Source organism: Dromiciops gliroides, chromosome 6 (assembly GCF_019393635.1).
Source record: "Dromiciops gliroides isolate mDroGli1 chromosome 6, mDroGli1.pri, whole genome shotgun sequence".
Taxonomy (NCBI): Eukaryota; Metazoa; Chordata; class Mammalia; order Microbiotheria; family Microbiotheriidae; genus Dromiciops; species Dromiciops gliroides.
The window spans coordinates 235,484,540-235,510,117 of record NC_057866.1 but is presented as its reverse complement, the minus strand read 5'-3'; the positions used below and the strand labels follow the sequence as shown (position 1 = coordinate 235,510,117).

At 35.4% G+C, this 25,578-nt stretch overlaps 1 protein-coding gene across 2 annotated transcripts in view; it reads right to left on the bottom strand.

Moving 5' to 3' along the window:
- The window catches only part of GRID2 (glutamate ionotropic receptor delta type subunit 2), a 1,875,262-nt gene extending 1,849,921 nt beyond the window's left edge, over positions 1-25,341 (bottom strand). The window contains exon 1 of one of the 2 annotated variants that reach the window (XM_043971982.1): positions 24,859-25,341. In XM_043971982.1, the coding sequence (XP_043827917.1) occupies positions 24,859-24,946 (88 nt within the window). In that variant the 5' untranslated portion in view covers positions 24,947-25,341. The remainder of the gene's footprint in view (positions 1-24,858) is intronic. The other variant, XM_043971983.1, reaches the window with a different exon arrangement.
- Between the last annotated feature and the right edge of the window lie 237 nt (positions 25,342-25,578).

The window sequence follows — 25,578 nt, the reverse complement described above, 5'->3', positions numbered from 1 at the left end:
CCAGAAACTCAGGACTGATTTAATATTAGAAAAATTGTAATTGCAATTGATTATATTCAAAATGAAAACAAAAAATTCTTACTATTCTATCAATCGATGCAAAAAAAAGTTTTGAAAAGATACAATACCATTCCTGGGGGGTTTTTTATCATTACAAAACGGGGGAAAAAAACGAGCTTTCCCTAAAATAAACATTATTCATCTAAAACCAAAACCCAGAATTATAATAATTATAAGTTAAAGGTCTTTCCAATATGATTATATATAAAGCAAGGATATACAATGTTACCATTATCCTTGAATACAGCACTGGAGTTCAAACCCGTCCTCAGATACTTATTATTTGTGTGCCACTGGCCAAGTCACAACTTCCATTTGCCTCAGTTTTCTTAACTGCTCAATTGGGTTAATAATAGCACCTACTTTGCAGAGTTTTGGGGGAACAAATAAGATATAGCAATAAGACAAAAAAGAAACTCAAGTAAGCATAGGCAAAAAAAGAATCTAAATTATCCATTTTTATAAATAATACAGTATTTGAAATAGAGAACCCTACAAACCCAACTAAAAAAAATTTGAAAAGTTGCAGATATAAAATAAATCCACATAAATCATAAGCATTCTATATATAACCAACACAATCTAGAAGAAGAAAGAGAAAGAATGAAAATATCATTTTTAAAAGTACAGATTATATAAAATACAAATCAACCTGCCAAAATATAGAGAAACTATATTTGAATACCGTTACAAAACATTCTTCACACAAAGACAGACCTAAATAATTTTTGTTGTTTTGTCATTTTTAGTTGTGTCTAACTCTGTGATTTCTTTTGGGGTTTTCATGGCAATGTACTGGAGTGGTTTCGCCATTTCTTTCTCCATCTCATTTTACAGATGAGAAAACTGAGGCAAACAGGGATAAATGACTTGCCTAGGATCACTAAGCTAGTAAGTGTCTGAAGCTAGGTTTGAACTCAGAAAGTTAGTCTTCCTGATTCTAGGCCCAGCACTCTATCCACTGTGCCACCTAGCTGTCTGATAATAATTATACTACATTTGAAAAAACAGCTGCTTGAATATTATTGGGTCCTAAACGATATGAAATGGATGGTGCAGGATCATACTATATCCTTTGGTCCATAATTATCCATTGTAATTTATAATAATTACTCATGCAAGATGTGTCCTAAAACAAAATAATTAAGGCATAGAAAGCTTCAACTGTTTAATGGAATGTTTCCAGCCAAGATTGTGTTTGCCATGGCCTCTCAGGTATTCCTATCTTTAGGTCTTATTCCAAAGCTTTGATTTCCCCAATATCCAACTGCATCCCAGATAAAATGATTTAGTCCTTAATGAATGGTACTTTGCTTGCTTTGCTGATAATTCTGCCCCCTAAAATTAATGTACACACAATTGGACCTTGGCTGTTATTAATCTAGTAAGGAAGGATATCCTATAGAATTATGGTCCTGGCAAAACATCCCAATGTGCTACATTGTTTATGTTTGAGAGCCTTAAAAAACAGAGAACACAAGTTTTATTTACACTGACAACAGGGGCTGGAGAATGAAGACTGGAGATATTAGAACTGGACAATTAAGAGCTCTCCACTTTGGGGTCAGAAATAATGTAGGAGTGGCAGCTAGGTGGTACAGTGAATAGAGCACTGGCCCTGGAGTCAGGACGACCTGAGTTCAAATCCGGCCTCAGACCCTTGAAACTTACGAGCTGTGTGACCCTGGGCAAGTCACTTAATGCCAATTGCCTCACAAAAAAAAAAAGAAAGAAAGAATGTAGGAAATTTGCTGATGCCTCTTGGTGCTCACCATCAGTGCTTATGGAATGTTAGTGCCCATAAGAGGCATCATGTAGCCTTTCCTGTACTGAATAGCCATGTTAATGATCTTAGAAAAATAGTATGGAATGGAAATAATGTATCGGGTCCAATATGAATATGGATTTGGGAGTTAGGATACTATGGAGCAGTCACTGTGGTGTCATATGGCCACTTTAACCAAGAATGATATAGGTACTTCTGCTCGATGGTCCTCCCAGTACCAATTAGAACATCGACTTTGGGAAGATCAATATAACGTGAATCCTTCTTGTTCTCAACTAGCATCTAAAATGAATATTGATTTTACTGGCCCTCTTCTTCTATTATAGAGCAAGAAAGTTGCTTTCATTAAAGTGGTTATCTATTCAATATATAGAACTGTGATGACAATTAAGCCTGCTATTAAATTAGGCATTATCTAGGTCTATGCAGAACACATATGAAAAATTTACCACAGCTTCTGATCAAGATACTTATTTTACTACAAATTATATCATAAATTGGGGATTTTACCAACTCATTGACTGGGTTTTCCACATTCCCTAATAATTGGGGCAGGTAGGTGATGCAATGGATAGAGCACCGGCCCTGGAGTCACCAGGATCCGAGTTCAAATTTGGCCTCAGGCACTTAACACTTACTAGCTGTGTGACCCTGGGCAAGTCACTTAACCCCAATTGCCTCACCAAACAAACAAATAAATAAATATATTCCCTAACAATCTTGGGCAGCATATATTGCAGTAAACTGGAAGGGACTTTTAAACAAGATAGTTGTCATCACAACCCTGACTTTTGAGGCTCTGTGCCTCTCAGACACTATGTCTTTGATAAATCGGCGAAATTCAAAGAAGGGGTGGGACCTTCCCCTCCTGGTGTTCTTTGAATCCAACCTTCAGAAATCCTTTGTTCATCAAGTTAAAAAGCAAAGTCCTTCCCAATAAGTGATACTCCCTTGGGCTCATAAATCTTAACTAGGAAGGATCTGTTCATTCAGGAAAGGAAACCTGAAAGTTACATGTGACCAGAACTATTTCTGCAGATTTTAAAAACCTTTCTGAGGAAGCAAAAACCTTAAAATCTAGGAAATTCTATATAGGAAAATGGAAAAAGAATAAACTGTATGGGGGTCAAATGGTATTCAAAATTGAACTATTCAATTTGCATATTAACAAATTATTTAATGTTTAGTTATGTTAAGATTCTAACCTTCACCTGAAGGGACAGAAATAAGTAGTTTTTAAACTTAGACAAAGTACCACAAAGATCATGCCAAACAAACTTTTAATTTTTTATATATTTTGTTGTTATTCAACCATCTTTGTCATGTCCAACACTTCATGAGTTTCTGGGAAAAGATACTGGAGTGGTTTACCATTTTCTTCTCCAACTCATTTTACAGATAAAGAAACTGAGTCAAAGAGGGTTAAGTGACTTGCCGAGGCTCACAGCTAGTAAGTGTCTGAGGTCATATTTGAATTCAAATCTTTCTAACTCTAGACCAAGCCCTCTATCCACTAGAGCCATCAAGTTGCCCTTTCTATATTTAGTATTTTATTAAAACTGTTCAATTAAAATAAAATGTTGCATTAAAGTATATAAATTCCTCTGCTTTGCTTTCATATATCTTAATCACTATCAATACAAACATGAAAGGTCAAGTCTATTGATATTCACAGATCAACTATGGAATATAATTCTAGTTTAATTTTTTTAATTAGTAAATTGCCATCAGTATTCCAAATGAATTATTATGAACCTGTTATTATGAAATATCTACAAATTTTCATTTAAATTCCTTTTTGTTTAACACTCCTTCATACCAACATGGGAGTATAAAATAAATAGATCACTTTATTTGGAGGAATTAATAATGGAAAATGAATAGGGAAGTAAGTAATGGCTTGTTTAGTTGTAGGATAAAAAGTAAAATCCTGGAAAAATATGAAAGGGTAAAATAATATGAAATAACTTTGGAGAATAGAAACTTTAGTTTAATAACTCACAAAAAATTCAACAAGATAGAAACTTGGTCATAGAGCAAACCAGTGTGGGTCCTTGGGGGGAAATACAAATAGATTTAGGAAACCTAGGGTAACAATGTAAATTTCTGTATTAAGAAAGAATGGCAGGGCAGCTAGGTGGGGCAGTGGATAGAGCACTGGCCCTGGAGTCAGGAGTACCTGAGTTCAAATCCGACCTCAGACACTTAACACTTACTAGCTGTGTGACCCTGGGAAAGTCACTTAACCCCAATTGCCTCACTAAAAAATAAATAGATAGATAGATAGATAGATAGATAGATAGATAGATAGATAGATAAATAAATAAATGAATAAATAAATAAAGGGGTAGTGGCTAAAGAGCTGGCCTCCAATTAAGGAAGCCATAAGTTTGAGGGAGGGGAAAAAAGGGGGGAAGGGAGAAATTTACATGATAACTTTATTTTATATTTAAAAGGAATGGTAAGTTGTACATAATAAATTTGCAGTGATCTTTTTTCTATTCTACTTTGTTATAGAAATGTTTGTTTTATTTCTTAAGTTCAGAATAAAATAAAATTTAAAAAATAAAACTATATTTTGCACATAGTAAGCACTTAATTTCTTTTTATTCATGAAGAAAATAGCCCTCCCAGACCTCAAATTATAATATAAAGCAATAATCATCAAAAGTATCTGGTACTAATTTTAAAATATTAAAGTTTAGCACAGAAACAGACTAGATAAGGAAGAATAGGAATGAATGAAACTTGTTTTAGAAAACAAGTACATTGGGGGCAGCTAGGTGACACAGTGGATAAAGCACCAGCCCTGGATTCAGGAGTACCTGAGTTCAAATCCGGCCTCAGACACTTGACACTTACTAGATGTGTGACCCTGGGCAAGTCACTTAATCCCCATTGCCTCACAAAAAACAAACAAAAGAAAATAAGTACATTAATATGATATTGGTGGAGCTGAGGATTTTTCTTACCATCCTATTTAATACATCTATTAATTATGATTAATATATCCATAGTCTTTAAGCCAGAGATACCACAGATTGGCATGTATTCAAAGAAGATTAATTATAAAAAGAATGTTCCCAGATAATGTTTTAGACAATACTTTAATAGCAAAACAAAACTAGAAATATATTAGATACCCACTGACTTGGAAATAACTAAGAAAACTGAGGTACATGAATATGACTAAATATTACCGCATCATAAGTAACAATGAAAATGAAGAATTTAATAAAGACTTATATGAACTGATACCAATATACTAAGAAAATAACATACAAAATAACTTACAACAATGAAAATGAAAAAACAACAACCACCACCAAAAAAATCAAGCCTGAATGCTGTGAAATTATAATGATGAAGCTTGGTCCAAAAAAAGAGATATGAGAAATCACCTCTTCATTAGAAAGATGGGGGACTACTGCATATATCAGACTTGGTTAAATTGTTGATTATTCTTAATTCTTAATTACTCTTAATTATAAGATATGGTGTCTGGAGTTTAGAGAAGGGTTGGCTTATACATGGAAATAAAAGCAATATAAAGGCAAAATATATCAATAAGAATGTTAGCAGAAAAAAATACTGGTAAAACAAACAAAATGTTCCTGGCACTATTTATGATGAAAAGTTGAGATCTATGTTTATCTTGATATTAAATATGAAAATAGCATGTTTTCTTAATTTTTCAAATTCATTTGTCATAAAACTAAGGACCAATTAATTCTAGCTTTAGGAAAATTGGCAGGATTTCAAACAACATGCATAAACCAAAAATCTGCAAGTGTTTAAAAACAACAAACTATAGAATGGCTTCCACTGCTTCTACTTCCTCACTACTCCCTCAGTCCTAAGTCTCATGTTCTGACTGCCTTCTCTACAACTATGTTGATACTGCATTAAATCTAATATTTTTGTCTGGTTGGTTGTTTTCCCTCAGTTATCATTCTCTTTAATGCCTCAGCAAACATTTGATACTTTAGACCAGTGGTATTGATCTCAAATATGAATGGGCCACTAACCCAAACATAAAAATGCCTGAAGCTTCATGTTGAACTTGAAAATACATATTGACATTATCAGTGCTTTGTTGTATTTTTATTTATTATGTTAAATATTTTCAAATTACATTTTAATCTGGTTCATGCATACTCAGGAGTATTGCAAACCATAAAGATCCTAAATTCAAATCTTAGTATGTCAATACTCATCTCTTCGAAAGTCAGTATAGTATACAGAAAGTCATTTCATTATTCTCAGTTTCTGGGCGGTTAGGTGGTGCAGTGAATAGAGTACAGGGTCTGAAGTCAGGAAGATCTGGTTTCAAATTTTACTTCAGACAATTATTAGCCATGTGACGCTATACAAGTCACTTAACCCTGTTTGCCTTCATTTCCTTATCTGTAAAATGAGCTGGAAAAGGAAATGGCAAACCACTCCATTATCATTCCCAAGAAAACTCAAATGCAGTCATGAAGAGTTGGACACAATTGAAAAAAAAAAAACTAACAACCACCACATATTATAATGAAAACTGCCCTGAATTTTAAACAAAGAAGCCCTAAATCTGAGTCCTGACTCTGCCACTTGTTGCCTACATAACTTTGGATTTCAGTTCCTTTATCTATTAAATGAACAAAAATAAAATAAAATAAAATAGGAAAAAAGAGGGAGTTTGACTAGATTGCTTCAAGGGTACCTTCTATGTCTAATCTATAATTTTATCACTATATGTATTTACTCTATAATCCTATAGTGCACTCTCTTTCCTTGAAATAGTTACATGGTACTGTGGATAAAATGTTGGCTGGAAGCTAGGAAGATCCATATTCAAATGTAGTCTCAGACATTTAACAATAAAATAGTAATACTACCTACCTTCTAAAGTTGTTATAAGAATAAAATGAGGCAGTATTTATAAAGTGTTTAGCACAGAGACTAGAATATATCAAATATTTATCAAATTCCTGATTCCTTCTTTGATTTCCATGTCACTGTTTTCTTTTCCCCTCCTACTTCTCTGATTCTTCCTTCTCTGTCAGTAAAAACTGTCTCTTCTTCCTACTATGTCAGTGTTTCCCAAGACATTGTTCTTCATTTGCTTTACTTTTTTCTACACTCTTTCCCTTAGTGATCTCAAGCCTTCCTGATAGTTTCAGACATCACTTTTATTGATAACTCTCAATTAATGTTTATTCTCAATGTCTCTTCTGAGCTTCAGACCCAAATTCCCAAATATCTACTGGATGGCTTAATTTAAATGTCGAAGTAAAATGTCAAATTCATATCCAAAATACAACTTTTATCTTCCCCAAAATCTTTCCTCTCTCTAATACCTGATTTCTATTAAAATAGTTCTTCTAATCATGAACATTCATAACTTTAGCATCAATTTGACTCTGTTCTCACTGTCATACATCCAATAAATCTAATGTTTTGATTCTGACTTCAAAATATTATTCTTTTCAATTACCATGTCTACCAAGAACTATGCTCAGTATTTCAGTAACTTACTAATAAGTCTCCACCTATGTTAAACAATTTTATCCCAAGTGCAAGATTCTGATCCTTTCTCTACACTACTTAAAAATCTTTAGTGACTCAATCTTGTGCAACAAAACATGGGGTGGTCTAACCTCAGGCTGGTATCCAAAGCTCTCCACAGTTGTCCTTTTCCAACCTTATCTCACTCTTCTCCCCAAGGGCATTTGACAATTCATTCCAAGTGTAATATTTGTTATTTCTAAAATTCATCTAGAGCTTTTTTCTAATCTCCATAACTATCTTCATACATTTCTTCAAGATCCAGATTAAATATAACCAACTTTGCAAAGCTTTTCTGAATTATCCTTCCCCACCCCTAAACCAGAAATCATGTCATTCTCTTCTGCATTCATGTATAACTGTGTTCATCTGAAAAGACTCTATTTTTTTGCCTTGTAATTTCTTTTTTCCAGAGATTAGCAATTGCAAGTGTTTATGGTGTGCAGGCATTTTGATCATCAGGTACTGTTGGCTCACAGTGGCTTTGGAGAAGCTAAATCTTTACCCCAAATAAGAGGTCGAAGGGGAGGAGAGAAATTGACTTTCTGTGGAAGTAAGAAGTAGAAATAATTGTGGGAGACAGATGTGGAAGCAGAAGAATGGCTGCCATGAAGAACAGAAGGTCTCCAACAGTACATCTCAGTAAGACAGTGTGGCTAGAGTTTATCTCACATACTGAAATTTTTTGTGGGCAAAGAGTATGGACAAGTTCATTCATCTTCTTTTACTCTCCTGAAGAGGTACATGCAATATATTTGAATCAGATGCTTCTCTTGGGGTTTTAGAAGTCTACTCTTGAGTATTTAAAATCGGGCAATTAGTAAAGTCAACTAGCATTTACTAAATATCTACTCTGTGCCAAGTACTGTGCTGAGTATACAAAGAAAGGCCCAAAGGACTGTTGATGAAACATACTATCCACCTCCAAATAAAAAAAACTGATATTGATGGAACAGAAAAAAAACAACAGATGTGATAAAGCTGTTCATAAATATAACTGATAAACTGTGGGCACTATTGTGTGAATTCTGTATTGAGAAAAGGTGGTGTCATTTGGGAATGACCTAAGAAGAGAGAAAGATTTAAAACTATAGTATCTGCTAAAGCAAAAGTTGTATTTGGGTGATCATAACCAAAGAAGAAATTTATTTCTTTGTTTTAACAATATCCCAGAGCAAAGAGAGTACATTTGCTAGATTGTTGTTGTTTTTTCTGGTCACTATAAGTCAATAATAGTGTGGGAAGCTAACTGGCCTATAAAGTCTGGCACCCACCATCATTTGTGACCTGGTTAGAAAGGAAACAACTCCCACAAAAGGAAAGCAGGAGCAAGGAAGTGACTAAAAAGAAAGTCACAACACAAGGAAGAAGTAGCCTAACCCCTAGAAAAATTTTTGCAGGGGTTGTTCAATGGGGAAATAGACTAAGAGTTCTACTTGCCTACTCCCCAGTCTAGCTGCATATTAAAAAAACTGATCTCTCTTTCAAAAATATAAGGAAAACAAAAAAGAAAGAGGAAAGTTACATAATATATTTAAAAGGAATAGATTCACATTTTCATGAACATTTTTTTTATTCTACTATGTTATGGAAATACTTGTTTTATTTCTTAAGTGCAGAAAAAAATAAGTAATTTTTTTTTAAATCCATAAGGTTCATGAGTGATAAGCTGCTTCTGCCAAAGACATGCCTCTTCTGTCTACATGATACTCCTCTCATTTCTGGAACCTCTCATAGAATAATATTTTTCATAAATGTAAATAAATATTTTTTATAAATGGACTAGTAGGAGACATCTCCTGGACACTCCCCAGGATTTTGATTTCAGTAACATCAGAAATGAATAACTTGTCCTTTCCTATTTAAGACCATTGGCCTGTGACTAGCCCCAACTCCTAAACTATGTAGCCCATATATTCTGATAAGGAACTAGGATTAGGAACTTCTTAAGGAAGGAAAGTACTTGGTCTAACTTGAGTTAGTCAAGTCTAGAAAGTAGCATCTTGTAAGATAAAATTTCCTCATACCACACCCTAAAGATTTTTTCATCTTAGTTTCAATTACAGTGTCACCCATCTGGTTTCTAAGAACTTTTCCCTGAATCCTTCTTTCCTATCTCCTCATTTTCCTGATGTTTCAAGGTTTACTTTACGCCTATTCTTGCATGAGTCAAAGTGTACCTATAACAAAAGTCTATTGCTTTTTGCCATCAAGTCTACCTTGTATATGAAAGCAACTAAGTCCCAAAGTAAAAGCAATGAACTAGGACCCTCATTATCTCCAACCAATTTATAGTACTGTAATTTGTATTAAAATTATTTGTGCATGTCCTATCTTCCCTACTAGGTTGAAGGTTCCTGGAAAATAGGTATGCTATTTTCCTTATCTTCATATCTCCCTCAGTACCTGGCATAATGTTTCTCATGTGAAAAGTGCTGTAAAAAGTGCCTCTGATATTAAGTTTATGAGAATTTCATTGGTGGAGAGAAGCAAAGTTTTTGTGTACTTCATATTTTATTTTCAACTTTTTAAGCACCAAGAATGCTAACAAATACCTCCCTTCACTTTATTCAACACATAAATGTATTAGGAATAGTTTTGTAGATGGTCACGTTTTATCCAAAACAAGTTTTTGTGTGTTTGCTCTCAGAAAAGTTGTTCTGTGTGTAGTGGACATGTGGCCAGGTGATGACAGTAGTGACGATGATGATGACAGAAAGAAATAAGCATTTATTGAACATCTAATATATGACACGAAGTGTGATAAATGCTTTACAAATATCTCATTTGATCCTCACAAAAAATTTTCTAGGTAGGTACTATTATAGTCCTCATTTTGTAAGTAAGGAAACTAGTTTATGATGTGACCTTTTATACTTAGGTCATGAATACTTAGGGTAATTATTTTGGTTGGTATTGTAAAGTTGCTATCTGTAACGGGATAAAATTCTAGCTACATTGTCTAAAAATCTAATGAGTGGTCACCATAAATTATAAGCTTTAGCAAGAGTTTAGACATTTAAGTATTTATTAAGAAGCATAAGAATTTGGTGAGGAGAGAGAAAGAGGCCAAGGTTCCTTCATATATCTCTCTAAGGGATCCAGCGTCTCTGCTCCAGCCAAGCAGAGGTCCCAGGCGAAAAGAGAGTCCCTCGCCCCTTCTTCCTCCCAGAAGCCTCCCTCAAAAATGGAAACAGGGCCACACACACACACACACACACACACACACACACACACACACACACACACACACACACACACCTCCAAGTTAATTGGCTGGTAGCTTTGATGAACAGTACCCACAAGCAAACATCACTTCCTGACACCAAGGCCACATGGCTTGTCCTCAGGCCAGAGCTCACGAAATGTTCCTCCCAGTAGAGGGCGTTATTCCAACTCTCACAGTATATATAGTGTGGAATGTTGACACAAACCTAATTTCTGGCAGAATATATCCAGTTTTGACCCTTGTTGATGAATTTTGTTATTTCTTTTCTAGATATATACAGAAATGCATTTGTGATTTGAATGGTATTGCAAGGAATAAATAAATTAATTTGATATTATCTTCATTTGCACTATTATGTCAGAGCTGTCCCATGAGCAAATACTATCTCTTCAATTATTTAGGCCTATTTCTTTAATGGGTGTTTTGTAGTTATATTTATGGAGTTTTTACATGTCTTTGGGGTAGCTAGGTGGTGAGGTAGATAGACTACTGGGCTTGAATTCAGGAAGATGCATCCCCATGAGTTCAAATCCTACCTCAGAAACTTAGCCATGTGACCCTGGGAAAATTACTTAATCCTGCTTACCTCAATTCCTCATCTATAAAATGAGCTTGAGAAGGATATTGCAAATCATTCCAGTATGTTTGCCAAGAAAACCTGAACTGGGGTCACAAAGACTCAGACACAACTGAAACAACTCAACAACAATGTATATCTTGATTGATAAACTCTCAAATGTACATGCTAAAGTTATTTTTTATTTAATTTTAGATTTAAAACTTAAGCAAAGGAGTAGTATTCTTGAAGTACTTAAAAACATCCCTACTGGAGTTAAACAGGGGCTGGACTACTTTCAAAGATATTGGATCACAGAACTTTTTAAATAGCAGTATTTTAACCCAGTGCTATCTTGCAAAGGATCTCTTCCCTACCACTAGGCGGTAAAGCTTTCTATCCTAACTGTAGCCAGAATTCATGAAAAAACTAGCAAACAAAATTCTATGTAACGAAGTGTGTTCTTTTCTTGTTTATGGATTTTCTATACCCTTTGCATCTGCTTTTTTGCTCCCAGTTATTTCGTTGCTGATTAGTACCTCCAATGGAGAGTGGAGAAGAAAAATAGGCAAAGCTCAAAGCAACCAGTTTGGCTATATTTTAATGGTTTAGTTCAGGATTATTTGTTGGATCTTTAAAGCTGGAATGGAGAGAGAGAAATAATTAGCTTGCATTTGCCATTTATATTACCTCTAGATTTCTATTTTTCCTTCTTATTTAGGTTTACAACTAACTTAGATAATACAAAAGATAAGATGGAATGGTTCTTTTATTTCACTGCTGTAGGGAATAGTCGTATGGGAAAACACTACAGATTTCCACCTTTTCTGCAACTTAAAAGTTTTAAAGAGTTGTCTAATGTACTAAGAAGTTATATTACTTCCCCAGGGTCAACCAGCCAGTAAAAGTCAGAAGCAGGATTTCAGTTTAGTTTTCCTTGGCTCTGGGGCTCTTGGCTGCTTTGTAGATGTTATGAGAATTTTTTATTTCCTTTTATTAAGTTTGATTATTTATTTAGGGCCATTTCTCCTGAATATTTGGCTGACTGAAGCCTGTCTTTGATTAATATTAACCTCACTTGGCTAAAACCAAATTCATGTAATGATCATATTAAGGATTTTTTTTATGTTTCAGATATAAAAAAAAAGAATTTGAGCTTCTCCAACTAACAATTTGTTTTATTTGTGGAAAGATGTCCCTGGCTCTTACCTTTGGTTATCTTTGTGACATGTAAATTTCTTATTCTCAATTAACCTATTGGATTTTAAATATAGCCTTCTAGCATTACAGTTTAGATTTTTACAAACTTTGTGTTTAAATCTTTAACTTAGTTTGTTTACTAGATTGATTCAACTCAGTTTGTTTAACTTAATGACATAAGAAGAAGCATGAGATCATGATTCTGTTTGACTAGGCTTGTGTAAGATTGCTATATGTTAACAATTTTTTTCTCCATAAAAAGTTTTGTCCAAATGCCAATCTTGGTTCAGAATTATTTTTTTTCTAAATCTTGAACCTGTGCTTAAGCATAATAAAAACAGTTTTAACCTCTAGAATTTCTATGTTGTAATAGCTTTATTCTGCAGCAGTTACCTACCACAGAAACTCAGTGGGAAAGATTTTTCCCAAGACATAGATAACTGAAAGACCTTAGAGAATTATTTTTACTAAAAGTGATTTATTACCTGAAAAATAAATTGATCCCATCTGAGTAAAAATTTTGCCATGAAAGTATTTACTCCATTCTCTCCTTATTTTTCCTAACTTTATAGCCATTTTAAGTTTCTCATCAAGATATCTTTCTGAATGTACAGTTAAATCACCAATCTGATGTCCCTTGATAAACCATTCAGAGTTACCCAAGACAAACAGGTTATAGTGGTGAGTTGTGACAAAAGGTGATGTGGAGAAGGAAATAACAAACGAGACTATTATTTTTGCCAAGAAAACCCCATAAAGAGTATTGAAGTGATCGGAGATATGACATCAAAAGATGAGCCCCTCAGGTCAGAAGGTATCCAACCCATTACTGAGGAAGAGCTGAAGACAGCTACAAGTAGCTCCAGGAAGAATAAAGTAACTGAGCCAAAACCTAAAGGAAGCTCAGCTGTGGATATGTCTGGTGATGAAACGAAAGTATGATACTGTAAATAGAGTGATAGAAGTAACAAACATGAACTTTGACAGACTTTAGAAAACAATGGCAGATATAAGGGTCAGGTATGCGATGGTCCATGGAGATCATAAAGAGTCAGACACAACTGAATGAGTGAACAGCAAGAACAAATGCTTTGTAATCCATTAAATATTCTATAAATGTGAAATTGAATGTTCTCCAAAAGTGACATAACGAAAACAAATTGGTCTACAAGCAAAAATGTCAGAGTACTCCATTATTATTTACAAAGTAAATAAATCTTGTGTTTCCTGGAAATCCAAGTATCTACACTTCCTGGAGAAATAGGAGACAACTAACTCAGTCTTTTATTCTGACTCTGTATTTAGTTTGTGGCCTAAAACTATGGAGTCTCAGTAAGCTGAGAAAATAGATTATCTACATTTCTAGAAAGTATCCATTTTTAAAAGTTTGAAGGATTTTCCTTTCTGTGATTTTTTTAAATTAACTCCTTATTCTATCTTTCTAATTAAATTTAGAGTTACTCCTCACTCTACACAAGGTTGATGGTCCAGAATATGATTAAGGGGAATGAAGAAGAGATGAAGGGAGTTGCAACACTTATTAAAACTATAATATTGATGATGGGACAGTAGATAGATCACTGGCCCAGAAGTTGGAAGACCTGAGTTAAAATTTCACCTCAGACACTTACAAGCTATGTGACCCTGGGCAAATCACAATCTTAATTGCCTTAAACATCCCAGGCCATCTCCAGTCATTCTGATACCTATTTTGCCACTAAACCCATATGGCTCTGGAGGAAAGAGTGAGGTTGCTCATCTTACATAGCCCTCCCTCACTTAAATCCAGTTCCCTGCAAGTCATCACTTCATGTCATGATCCTCTCCAAGAATGAAGAAAAAACTATATACAACAACATACAATACACAAAACATTATACAGAAGGCTGACATAGCACCCGACCCTGTGACCTTTAGAATCAAGTCAAGTCAAGTCAATGCAAATACTATTTATTTAGCCCCTACTTTGTTCAAGATTTAGTGCTAGACTCTGGATAAAAAAGAAAATGAAAACCAGTCCTTGCTTTAAAGGAGTTTACATTCTCTTTTGAGCAGGATACAATCTTGACACAGAGAAGAAGATATACATTTTAGGAAAAGTAAAGCTCACTAATACTGCAGGGATGAGCAAAGACTTCTTGTAAGAGAATACATGTGAATTGAACCTTCCATTTATTTCAAAAAGCATGTATTAAATTTGGAGACCTGAATTCAAATTGCATCTCTGCCACTTACTCTGTGAACTTAGGTAAAAGCATTTCACTTTACTGAGAAACAGTTTCCTTATTTGTAAAATTAAAAGGACTAGACAGCACAATACTGAATTTTCCCTCCAGCTTTAAATCTATAATTATATTAGGCCTTAAATATTGAAAGACAAAAATCCCAAACATGCACCACTCTCAAGGAAGTTACATTTTGATCACCTTGTTTGTATATAGTTTTGCTGTTGAACTATTAGACCGTGAGTTCTTTGAGAGCAAAGACTATCTTTGACGTTTCTTTGTATTTCCAGCATTTAGCACATTGCCCGGATCACAGTAGGCACTTAAATGTTTTTTTCAACTTACTAACTTATCAGAAATATAATATGCAAATAGGTAAATGAAAGACAAATCATGGAGGCTTTTGGCAGATCAGTGTCCTAAGATTAATATTTTAAATGTATAAAATAGATATTATAAAAGAAACTAATTATATCAAAATACAATTTTATATATATATATATATAATATATATAAATTCATGAAACTCTCAGGGTAAGAACTAGAGGAATCAGTAAAGCTTCCCATAGGAGGTGGCCCATGAAGAATCTATAATATAGAATACTAAAGAATAAAGGTAAAGAGAGGATATTTGACATGGTCTTTAATGACTATGTAACCCCTGTTGGGTTCCTTGAAATTTTAAATTGTTATCTGGGAGTTAAATATGCCTATGGTTTTGTTATGTGTTACCAAATATATCTATTTAATGATAAATATACACTTCCAAGAGGAAACATGAAGATTTTCTCTTATTCAATGACTATTAACAATCATGAAAATATCAGATTGATCAAAAGGTCACAAACACCTTGTAATACACAGGCAAGTAATAGGAATATAATTTCTCCTATGCCTATCAATGGAATACATTTCACTTAGAAAAGCTGTTACCAAAAAAAAAAAAAAAGAAAGAAAAAAAAAAAAGAAAAGCTGTTACCAGTAAATGGGCTCACAAAGTCCATGGCACTCTGAAGCTGTATCCATAGTACTTAATTATTCTGAAGACAAACTGAGCAGTTAGACCAAACTCCCATCATGATTTTATTTCTTGTCTGGTGATGGCTATTATATTGTCTCCAGGAAAAATCAGCCTTCCCTTAGAACAAGAGAGGTGCCTAACTCCATCTCAGGAGATTTGCTGTACTCTGACTGGGAATATAAAAAGACGATCAACTCAATCCCTGTGAACCATAACTTTTTGGTAATGTTGTAACGTGTCATTTTCAGCTTTTTTGCCAATCTAAGGCAAATATATTAAATGGTTCATATGTTTTCCTCATTCAACAGCATACATACATACACATATACATATGTGTTGACAGACATATGTGTATAAATATTTGTATGTATTATGTATGTACATATTCCTATGTAGAGAAGTAGATATAAAACAAGTACATATCAATGTACTTAATGCAGAGTCTTCAAACATATATCATCAGAAGGCCAATGAAGAGAAATGGATTTTTAAGAGTGGGACATTGGGGGTTGAGAAATCAGGTAAACTTGAGAAAAAGGTAACTTCAGTTATGACTAAACATGCCATTTAGTCTGTAGCACAAATAAAAAAATAAATATCAATACAAGTAAATGAAATGTCATTAATTTTATAATTTTATTAGATGATTCTTTTAAAATATCTCCAGTTACTATTCTGTATACGGCATGTCTTATTCTGTACACTAAATATGTTCAAGAAAAGCTATCTGCAAGCTGGGTTGTTCAGTTCTGCCCAACTCTACATGACTCCATATTTCTTTCTCAAGGGTGTCCCCATTTTATAGACAAGGAACTCAGGCAGATAGGGATTAAGTGATTTGTCCAGGGTCACAAAGCTAATACATGTCTGAGGCAGGATTTGAACTCAAATCTTGCTGATTCCAAGTCTGGTGCCCACTGCATCACCTAGCTGTCCCTGCAAATTAAATTACTAGAAATCAAGTTTTAATTTAAATGTACTAACAAAATTTCTTTACTTCAAGGAAAGCTGCATGGAAACCTTTTGCAAAGCAAGAAATAAATATTGCTTGTCAGTTTTCCCAAAGCAAGATATAGGTATATATAGGTAGCATCCCCTATATGATCTCAATGATTCAGGAGTCATTTCTCCCTACATGCAGACAGCATGCAGGCCATCACAGGGCTGTCCTTCAGGGCAAAGTGTCAAGCCTACCTGAGACAAAGGGATTACACTTGGATCTATCAAAGGCAACTCTTTAATACCATAAATTGTAAAATAGCTGTAAGTCTGAATTGGTAGGTTTTCTTAATATCAGTTTCTTACAGCAGTGAAATTACAGCTCAAAAAAAAGTACAACTACATTACCAACATACCACCTACAAACACACACCTAAAACTTACAGCTTATATGCTTTTTATTTTTCTATCATGTCTGTTGTCCTTAGATATTTACAGCTTGTATAAATAATTGTAGAATTATAGATTGTATCAATAAGAATAGTAATAATAAAACAATAGTAATAATAAAACAACAAACTGTTTTACACTTGGTATTTTCAATTAGGTGCACTCCCAATAAGGTTGAGTGACAATATGATATCTTACAAGAATTGGAAGAACAGGCCTACAATTACACAAAGCACATGTATCGGTTTCCTCTCCCAATCTTTATCTTTAAAAAGGGAAGGGAAAAAAAAAGGGAAGAGGAGGATAAGAGATTTGGACTAGATGATGTTTACAGTGTCTTTCATATCTAAATTCTATGATTGTAAAAGTAATCATAAAAAGACAGTATATCAACTTTTAATATTTGATTGGAGAACTCTAGGAGTGATTTTTATTTTATATGTTAAATTATACTTGATTTTTTAAAATCAACTTCCTAAGTAAAAGTTGTGGAGATGTGGCTAAATCTGAGTTCACTTGAAAACAATTCAGTTATTTTGGTTGACTACAAACAACGAGATTCAAGAATGTGTTTGGTAGTTTACCAACTCTATTTTTTTTTTGCAGGATAATGGGGGTTAAATGACTTGCTCAGGGTCACACAGCTAGTAAGTGTCAAATGTCTGAGGCTGGATTTGAACTCAGGTCCTCCTGAATCTAGGGCCGGTGCTTTATCCACTGTGCCACCTAGCTGTCCCCTAGCTTACCAACTCTAAACAGTCAATGCTCCTATGCTTCATTAAGAAAGACAGTCACTAACTATGACAATCCATCTCCTTGCCTTTGTACGGGAAAGTCTTTATAGAAAGGGACCTTCATGTATGGACTGTCTCTCCCCCCTTTTCTCCCTCCCCTTAAAGAATTTCTAGTTTCCTTCAGCTACCCAGTTCAGGTTCTACTTCCTATTGAAGGCCTTTGCCAATTCCCTCAGTTATTAGCACATGTTCCCTCTTGAAAAAGAAAATTGTCTTTATTACTTTTCACATACATAATACTTTTTTATTTGTATACATGTACATTCTTCTTTTCTCATCTTGCTATACACCTTTGGGACTTCTATAATTTCTTTGTCCACTAAGCCCCACTTAGGAAGCACATTATTGGGATAACATCATCATCCTGTAAGATCTTATCATCTTGACACTCCACTTCATTGCTAACCTGCCTCTCTGATTGGAGAGTAAAGCCATGAATTCCAAATCTCCAGTTAAGGGAGGAGTTCAGTGCATATATCGCCTCATTTCTTACCCCACTGTACTATTATGGGATTCCTCTGACTTCTCCACCTCTATCACTCCATATACCCCTGCCCCCTAATCTTGCCCAAGTTGAAAGTAGTGGCTATTCATGGGCTTGATCCCAATTTTATTCAGCATGGAAGCTTTAACTTGTTCCTTTTTCCCTTTCTTAGGCAGTCTGCTGATCCTCTGCTCTTGGTAGCTAAAAGTGCTAGACAGTGCAGAGTCTCAGTTGGCTTTATCCCTCTTTTGCTCAGAACTTTTGATCTCCAGCAATCTACCAGCCACAGCCTCCCTAGCAGCAGGAGCTACAGATGCTTATCACCCCTTCTATCAATCATTTCTTTTAAAACTTAGCTAAAGGTGGCAGCTAGGTGGAGCAGTGGATAGAGCACCAGCCCTGGATTCAGGAGTACCTGAGTTCAAATCCGGCCTCAGACATGTGACACTTACCAGCTGTGTGACCCTGGACAAGTCACTTAACCCCCATTGCCCTGAAAGAAAGAGAGAGAAAGAAAGAGAGAGAGAGAGAGAAAGAGCGAAAGAGAGAGTGAGACAGAGACAGAGACAGAAAGACAGAGACAGACAGACAAAGACAGAGACAGAGAGAGAGAAAGTGAGAAAGAAAAACTTAAGCTATAATAGGCATTTTATTTCTATTACCCAAGCAAATTTGATAATTCTGTGGTCATCTGCTATATACATACATACATACCATTTAATGTAGTGAAACCATTATTCACTTATATTTACACATGTTCATATTTCTGAGTTCTCTTTCATGTTGTCTCCACAACAATCTTTCTAGCCTAAGTCATAAGCTACAAGATTGAAATTTTGTATCCTCAGTAATATGACTATAATAATGTCATGCGTAGGTAGACGTCATATATACTAATACATTTTCTTCTCTCTTGATTGGTGTATGCTTTACAAAGAAAAATTATACTGTTTGAACTACATAGTTGGGACATTAGATATTTTCAAAAAGAAGCAAAAATGGTTTCAATATATATTTATAAGAATGTTATTTCGATTTGACAGTAGGTATGAAAATAGATGATGCTAAAAACTAGCAAATTTAATCTAACTAGATCATGACCTTTCCTAGAATTGAATGAGAGAATTGGGCTTCATTTCCTTTCCTAGCTTTTAAATGGAAAATATTTGCATTATCATTTATCATTGCTGGACACATCAGAAGTACAAATTTATGATATTTTAGAACTTGTTGCATTTAGTTGAAAAAATGTAAACATGAAGTAAGAACTCAGAAAATAATGGCATTTTGGTGGCCAGAAGTTATTCTGTGATGAAAGTTTTATTTATGGTTGAACTATCTTCAGTAGGCCAGAGAGTTTCTACTCAAAAATTATTATAGAAATTTGAAATATACCAATGATGAAATAACAAGTGTGAATGCTATACATATGTAGGAGGGTGGGGGCAAAATACCTCCCCTTTGGAACACTGTAATGTAGTATATGAATGAAAAATTAATCCTTTAGGATAAAAAAATTCCATTTCATTCAATTCATATATTAAATATTACTACAATATATTATTTTTTAGTAAGGCAGTTGGGGTTAAGTGACTTGCCCAGGGTTACACAGCTAGTAAGTGTTAAGTGTCTGAGGCCGGATTTGAACTCAGGTCCTCCTGAATCCAGGGCCGGTGCTCTATCTACTGTGCCACCTAGCTGCCCCTACAATATATTTTCAATGATTACTAACAATTGCAGTTTGCTGATCAGACAAAACAATCACCTCCATGCTAGTTACATATATTTTAAAAGAAAAAACATGAGGAAGTCACCATTGATATCTTATTTTGCACTGGTAGGAATTGCGTTGCATTTCATATACATACATATAGAATAGAGATATAGAATACATATACATATATAGTGTGTATATGTGTATATAGAAGTTGCAGTGCAATTCCTACCCAGTAGAATATAAGATTCTTGAGAGCAGGGTCTGTTTTTCTTTTATCTTTCTGTCTCTAGTGGCTAATACAGTTTCTGGAATATGACTGAACAACTGTTGAATGTTACATGTAAAAATTCATAATATTTTCATTATACTTGATCAATATCACATCAGTATACTTGAAAAAGCTAGTGTCTAACAAAATTATATAATAACTAGTACCCATTTAATCCACAGATATTTATTCTAACTGGCAAAGGAAATAAAGTTTAATATAACTGAAAGCAGGAGTTACTTGTTGCTATCTTTTAATAGTTTGTATATTAACCCCAAATAATAAGTACCTATATGATTGTTGTTTTGAGAAAAGAAAAGTACAAGTATTGACCTAAGCTAAAATGTCTGCGTAGTATAAGGAGAATTTGATGACCACATTCTAATATAAAATGATGAAGAGCAAAGGAAATAATAGAAAAAGGAATTTTGGTGAAAGGCCTACTATCATATTGTGTGGGCCCTTTTAGAATTCATTATTTGGTAAACTAGTCCCTTTTTAAAGTATTTTAATTTAATTTATTTTTCTTATTAGTCTCTTAGACAAGCAATGAAAACTAATTCTTTAGATGTATCACTCACCTAAATACTGTGGTATATATTTTTACTCAGATACCCAATTGAGTTCTTTTCTGTGAATATCCTAAAATCTAAAATACTTCATGAATTCTCCTGGGTTGCTTGGGCTTAAGAAAAAGTCATAGAAGAAAATACTGTTTGCTTATGAGAAAATCATGAATAAATGTGCTTTTTCTCCTCCCAGCTGACACTAGATGTTTTGGTATGATGGATTTCTAACAACCAAAAACAAATTTATGTTTGTATATATCATATAGCTAAGTATATTGTATAAATATCCCTGCACAACAGTAGACATACAACAGGATACAGAGTTCTTCAGCATAGTATCTGTGTGCAGAATCTAGATTTGAAAAGGAGAATATATTTAACTGTTAAAGATGATATCTTTCATATTAGATATGAAGCAAACACAAACTGTGCAGTTGACTGGAAATGCCACCTAATCCCTGCTTAATTAAAGCAATGTTCTAAACTCCTGTTGTGTTTAGGGAGTAAAGAGTGTGGGATGACTGATGTATGAAGAAAATAGCAGGCAGCATGGCTAATCTCAAAGACTTGGGAGCTTTGGAGCTACATAAATCAGGACGACTTTTTGAATAGCCTCATAAAGCACAATATCATTGCCATTCCACTCACGACTTTCGAATGCTCCTTACAGCATACAGATCATTAGGAAACTTCTAAGCAATCAAGTAATGGGGGTCTGATGAAATTACTCAATCAATGCACAGGTTCAAAGTAGTTGCAGAATGTGGAATTGCATAGTTTTGATACGTCAAAAAAGGGGGGACCTTCATTTTATTGTTTCAAGGAAACTTACAGTGGAGGTGAGTCATTTCAATAGTGTTTGTTTATAAGGCAGCCTTTCTCAACTGCCATACTCCAGTAGAATACTCAAGGCAGTAAGTGTTCAATAAGTGTTACCTGAAGGTATCTCTATTAATCCTAATTCCACCAACAATCAGACCTTGTAAACCTCACAAAATTAGCCCAAGAGAAAAGCAGTCTAATTAAAGAGTTGTAAATTTGAAAGATGAAATAAATGTGTTCCACTGTAATGGAAATAGTTCAGTTTCAGTCAGGTTCTGATGATTTGATATATCAAACCATTGTTGTGACAAGCTTGTATGTTTATTAAAATGCCAGGATTCATTAATTTGTTTGCATGATGCAATGCCATAGTTAAAGTCAGGCAATTTCCCTACATATAGGATATAATCTAATTCATCATTAAAGGAGCCTTAAAGAACCTATCAGAGCTACTTCTTTCTTTTTCTAGGATTAGATTGTATGTTATAGCTCTTTCATGCTTGGGCATATCACATGACTTTATGAAAATCTTATTTCTACATATTCAGAATTGAAACATTTTCCCTTCTGGTTTCTTTTTTTGAATGTAGAAGTAATATATTTCTAAGAAAATACTGTTTTCATTAAACATAATATAAAGGCAATTATCAACTTAAAGCTAGATAATATATCTTTCATAAACTGAATACTATAAACATTTTGTAAGTGTTAAATATTTTTCATTTTTCACATGGAAGTTTCAGTTTGGGAGGTAATTGCAATGTTTCTGGATGTTGTATGAGGGAACAAAATGATTTTGTTTACTGACCCCTCACTTAAAAAAAAAATCGTTGTCATTTCTTTTCAATACAGTATAAATGGTCTAAAGCCTAATGAAACAATCATTAATTTGCCAGTTTCATGGCAACATAAATTGGTCTATAAAAGAACCTAATCCTCTTGTCAAATGTACTAATTGTCTTCCAGTCAAATTTAATTGTGTGAAAAGCAACCACTTTCCTATTTTCTTTTGGGGAGGATTCACTTAGTTAATATATCCAATAATCATTGGCAGTCCAAAGAAACATAGATGTAGTAAACACTATTGATAGATCTGCCAGTTATAAACAAACCATCCAGGCCACACTAGCTGTGAACACAGTGCCAGGAAAAAGCAGTCCTTTCCTATTTTGAAACACATAGCCAAATTGCATTGCACAGTATTATTTACCTAGTAATAGGAGACATAATGACTCTTTAAGTGTTTACAAATATATTCATCATTTATGCCACCGATAAACAGCAGATGAGTGTCTATCCTTAACTCTATTCCTATGAAGAATGCCTACTGTAATTAATATACAAAACCTTAATCATAAAACATACACTATAAAGGCTTAATAATAACTTTACATTCTTAATACGTTGGCCTTAATTATACATAAACATGGATCACTATCTCTTTAAAAGGAGATACAGTTTGTTCCTGAACTTTGATCAGGACATTACTACTGTGCTAATATAAGAATACCAGAATCCATGCCCCCAAAAGTTATGTATGCAGTAAAGACTATTTGCTCCTGGACTACTACGAGTCTGGGAAGATGTCCAGGACTTAAACCTTGGCCACACAAATTCAGGGATTACTAAATTTTGATCTTGCACAAAACATATATAGTGCTTTAGGTATAGACGGTATGGAGGTAGGTATGTTTACCAAGAAAACCTTTAAGACTGAAGCTACAGGATCCGGCATCAGTGAAAGTGAGCACAGACAGGAGCTTCATTTCAGCAGGTGCTGCCAACACTGGGAGCAGGCTCCCCTATCAGGACTGGGTATATGAGGATGGTTGCGGAGGGCAGTGGGGAGTACAGAGGTCTGGATGGGGGATAAGCTACCTCTCTTTGCAGAGCACTAAACAGTGCAGCTAGTTAAAAATACTGTGACCTGGGGCGGGGGTGGGGGGGAAGAACACAACATAGTAAAGTAGGGCCGTTCTGCAGCCTAGGAAATGAACCCTTTTAGTCAAGAGACACCTTTTTCTTTCATTTCTCTCTCTCTTTCTTTCTATAAAGGGAATCGTTGCAGCAATGCAGGGGAAAAGGCAAAAATGATCAGGTCCCAGCTGTGTTACATCCTATTCGCAAGGCAGGAGAGTTTTGAGCAGAAAACATAAAGCTCCCATCCCCTGTGAGCCCTCTCCAAGCCTCAAATGTCCCTCTTTGCCTGCAGTGGTGAGTCTATCTGTCCGTGTGCCCTTCTGGTTGCCAATAGGTGGGGCCACCAGCATCTCCAGCGGCAGAACACTACACACCAATTGCCTTTTTGCCTTCCTAGGCAACTCCTACTTTACTGTACTAGGGGGAGGGGTGGGAGGCGGCGGGGGAGGAGTATGTGTGTAAAAAGGGAGCAAGTGAATGTAGTCTCTTTGCTCTTCGACCCTCGCTACAAAGGGGTCCCAGTTTCAACGACTCCTGTTATCTTTGACCTGGGGAGGGAGCGAAGGCATAGAAGATCTGTTACTGCCAGCCTCGCCGGCCCAATTTCTCCTGCTCAGATCCTCCTGGTGAAGAGCTCTCTCAGGCAGTTATCATGAGCCTGCTAGGAACAGCTCCTTGAGCGCGCTCGGAGGGGAGGGGGGAGAAGGAGAGAATGGAGATGGAGGAGGAGGAAGAGGAGGAGGAGGAGGAGGAGGAGGAAGGATGGTGGTGATAAAATTCAACAGCCTCCTTAACCACGGTGGGAAAAGAGCTGGAGAACTGAACCAACTCACGTTGCCAAACCACCTGTTCGCTGGAAAAGCAGCCTTTCCCTTCCTTTTTAGAAATATATGCGATACGTTCTGCTGTCCAAAAACAATCCCTCAAAGGAGCAAATAAGTATCCAGGGAAGGGTACATTAAATTAAACTTCTTCACCCTCACACTTGTATTCAGCACCCACTGCCTGCCCTAACCCCCTAATATACACATACCCATCCAAAACCGCAAGGTTTCAACAACCCATATGTCAAGATTTGAGCAGCTTCATTATTAAATAATAATAATAATAATAAAGCAAGGATAAAACGGATGGAGGAGCAAGGGGACATTGAACAGAAGAAGGCTCAAGCAAGCGAGAAAGGAAAAAAATAAAAAGGAGAAACGGAAGGGGGGCATAGTACAACAGATATATAAAGGTGCCCAATATTCTCAGGAGCCCAGTCTTACCGATGTGAATGATTGAATCCGCAATCACGGAGTCCCAGGTTCGAGACCAGCAGATGGACATAACCAAGAGCAAGGGAAAAACTTCCATATCCTTCTGTGTTGTATATGGGTGTATTTTGTAAAAATATATATCTATATTTATATGTGTACAGTCGAAAGAGTTTCACGTAACGATTGAGTTTAGAGAGGCATTAAAGAAAAAAAAAATATATATATGTATCCGATTGTTGAGGACAGGTTTGGCAGCTGACGAAGAAGGCGAAGGGATATGAGGACAATTCCAAAACCAGAAGGGCTCCTTCGCTTAGCTGTGTCACTTTGAAGGGCTTTTTGGCATCCCCAGAGTTGTTTGCAGTTTGACTAAAGAAATGCATCCAGCCTCGAGTGTAGTGGGGCAGCTGTGGTTATCAAACCAGCCCCATCTCTAGGGCAGGCTGGCGGGAGGGCGGGCGGCGGGGCCAAGGGAAGAATCGGTCCAGGTCTAGCCCGATGGCAACTTCCAGCAGCCCGTAGCCCCCGCCCCCACCCCGCCCCTACCCCCTGCCGGATGTTCGACGCCCCTCCTCCCTCAACCAAAGAAATTTTTTAAAAAACACCAAAAAAAAAAAAAAAAACCAACCCCACCAACCTCCACCGAAACAACCCTTGGAGAATGCCTAATCCTTGCCTTCGTTGGGGAAGAAAATCCAATACCAGTACCAGAGGAAGCAGCGAGATTCC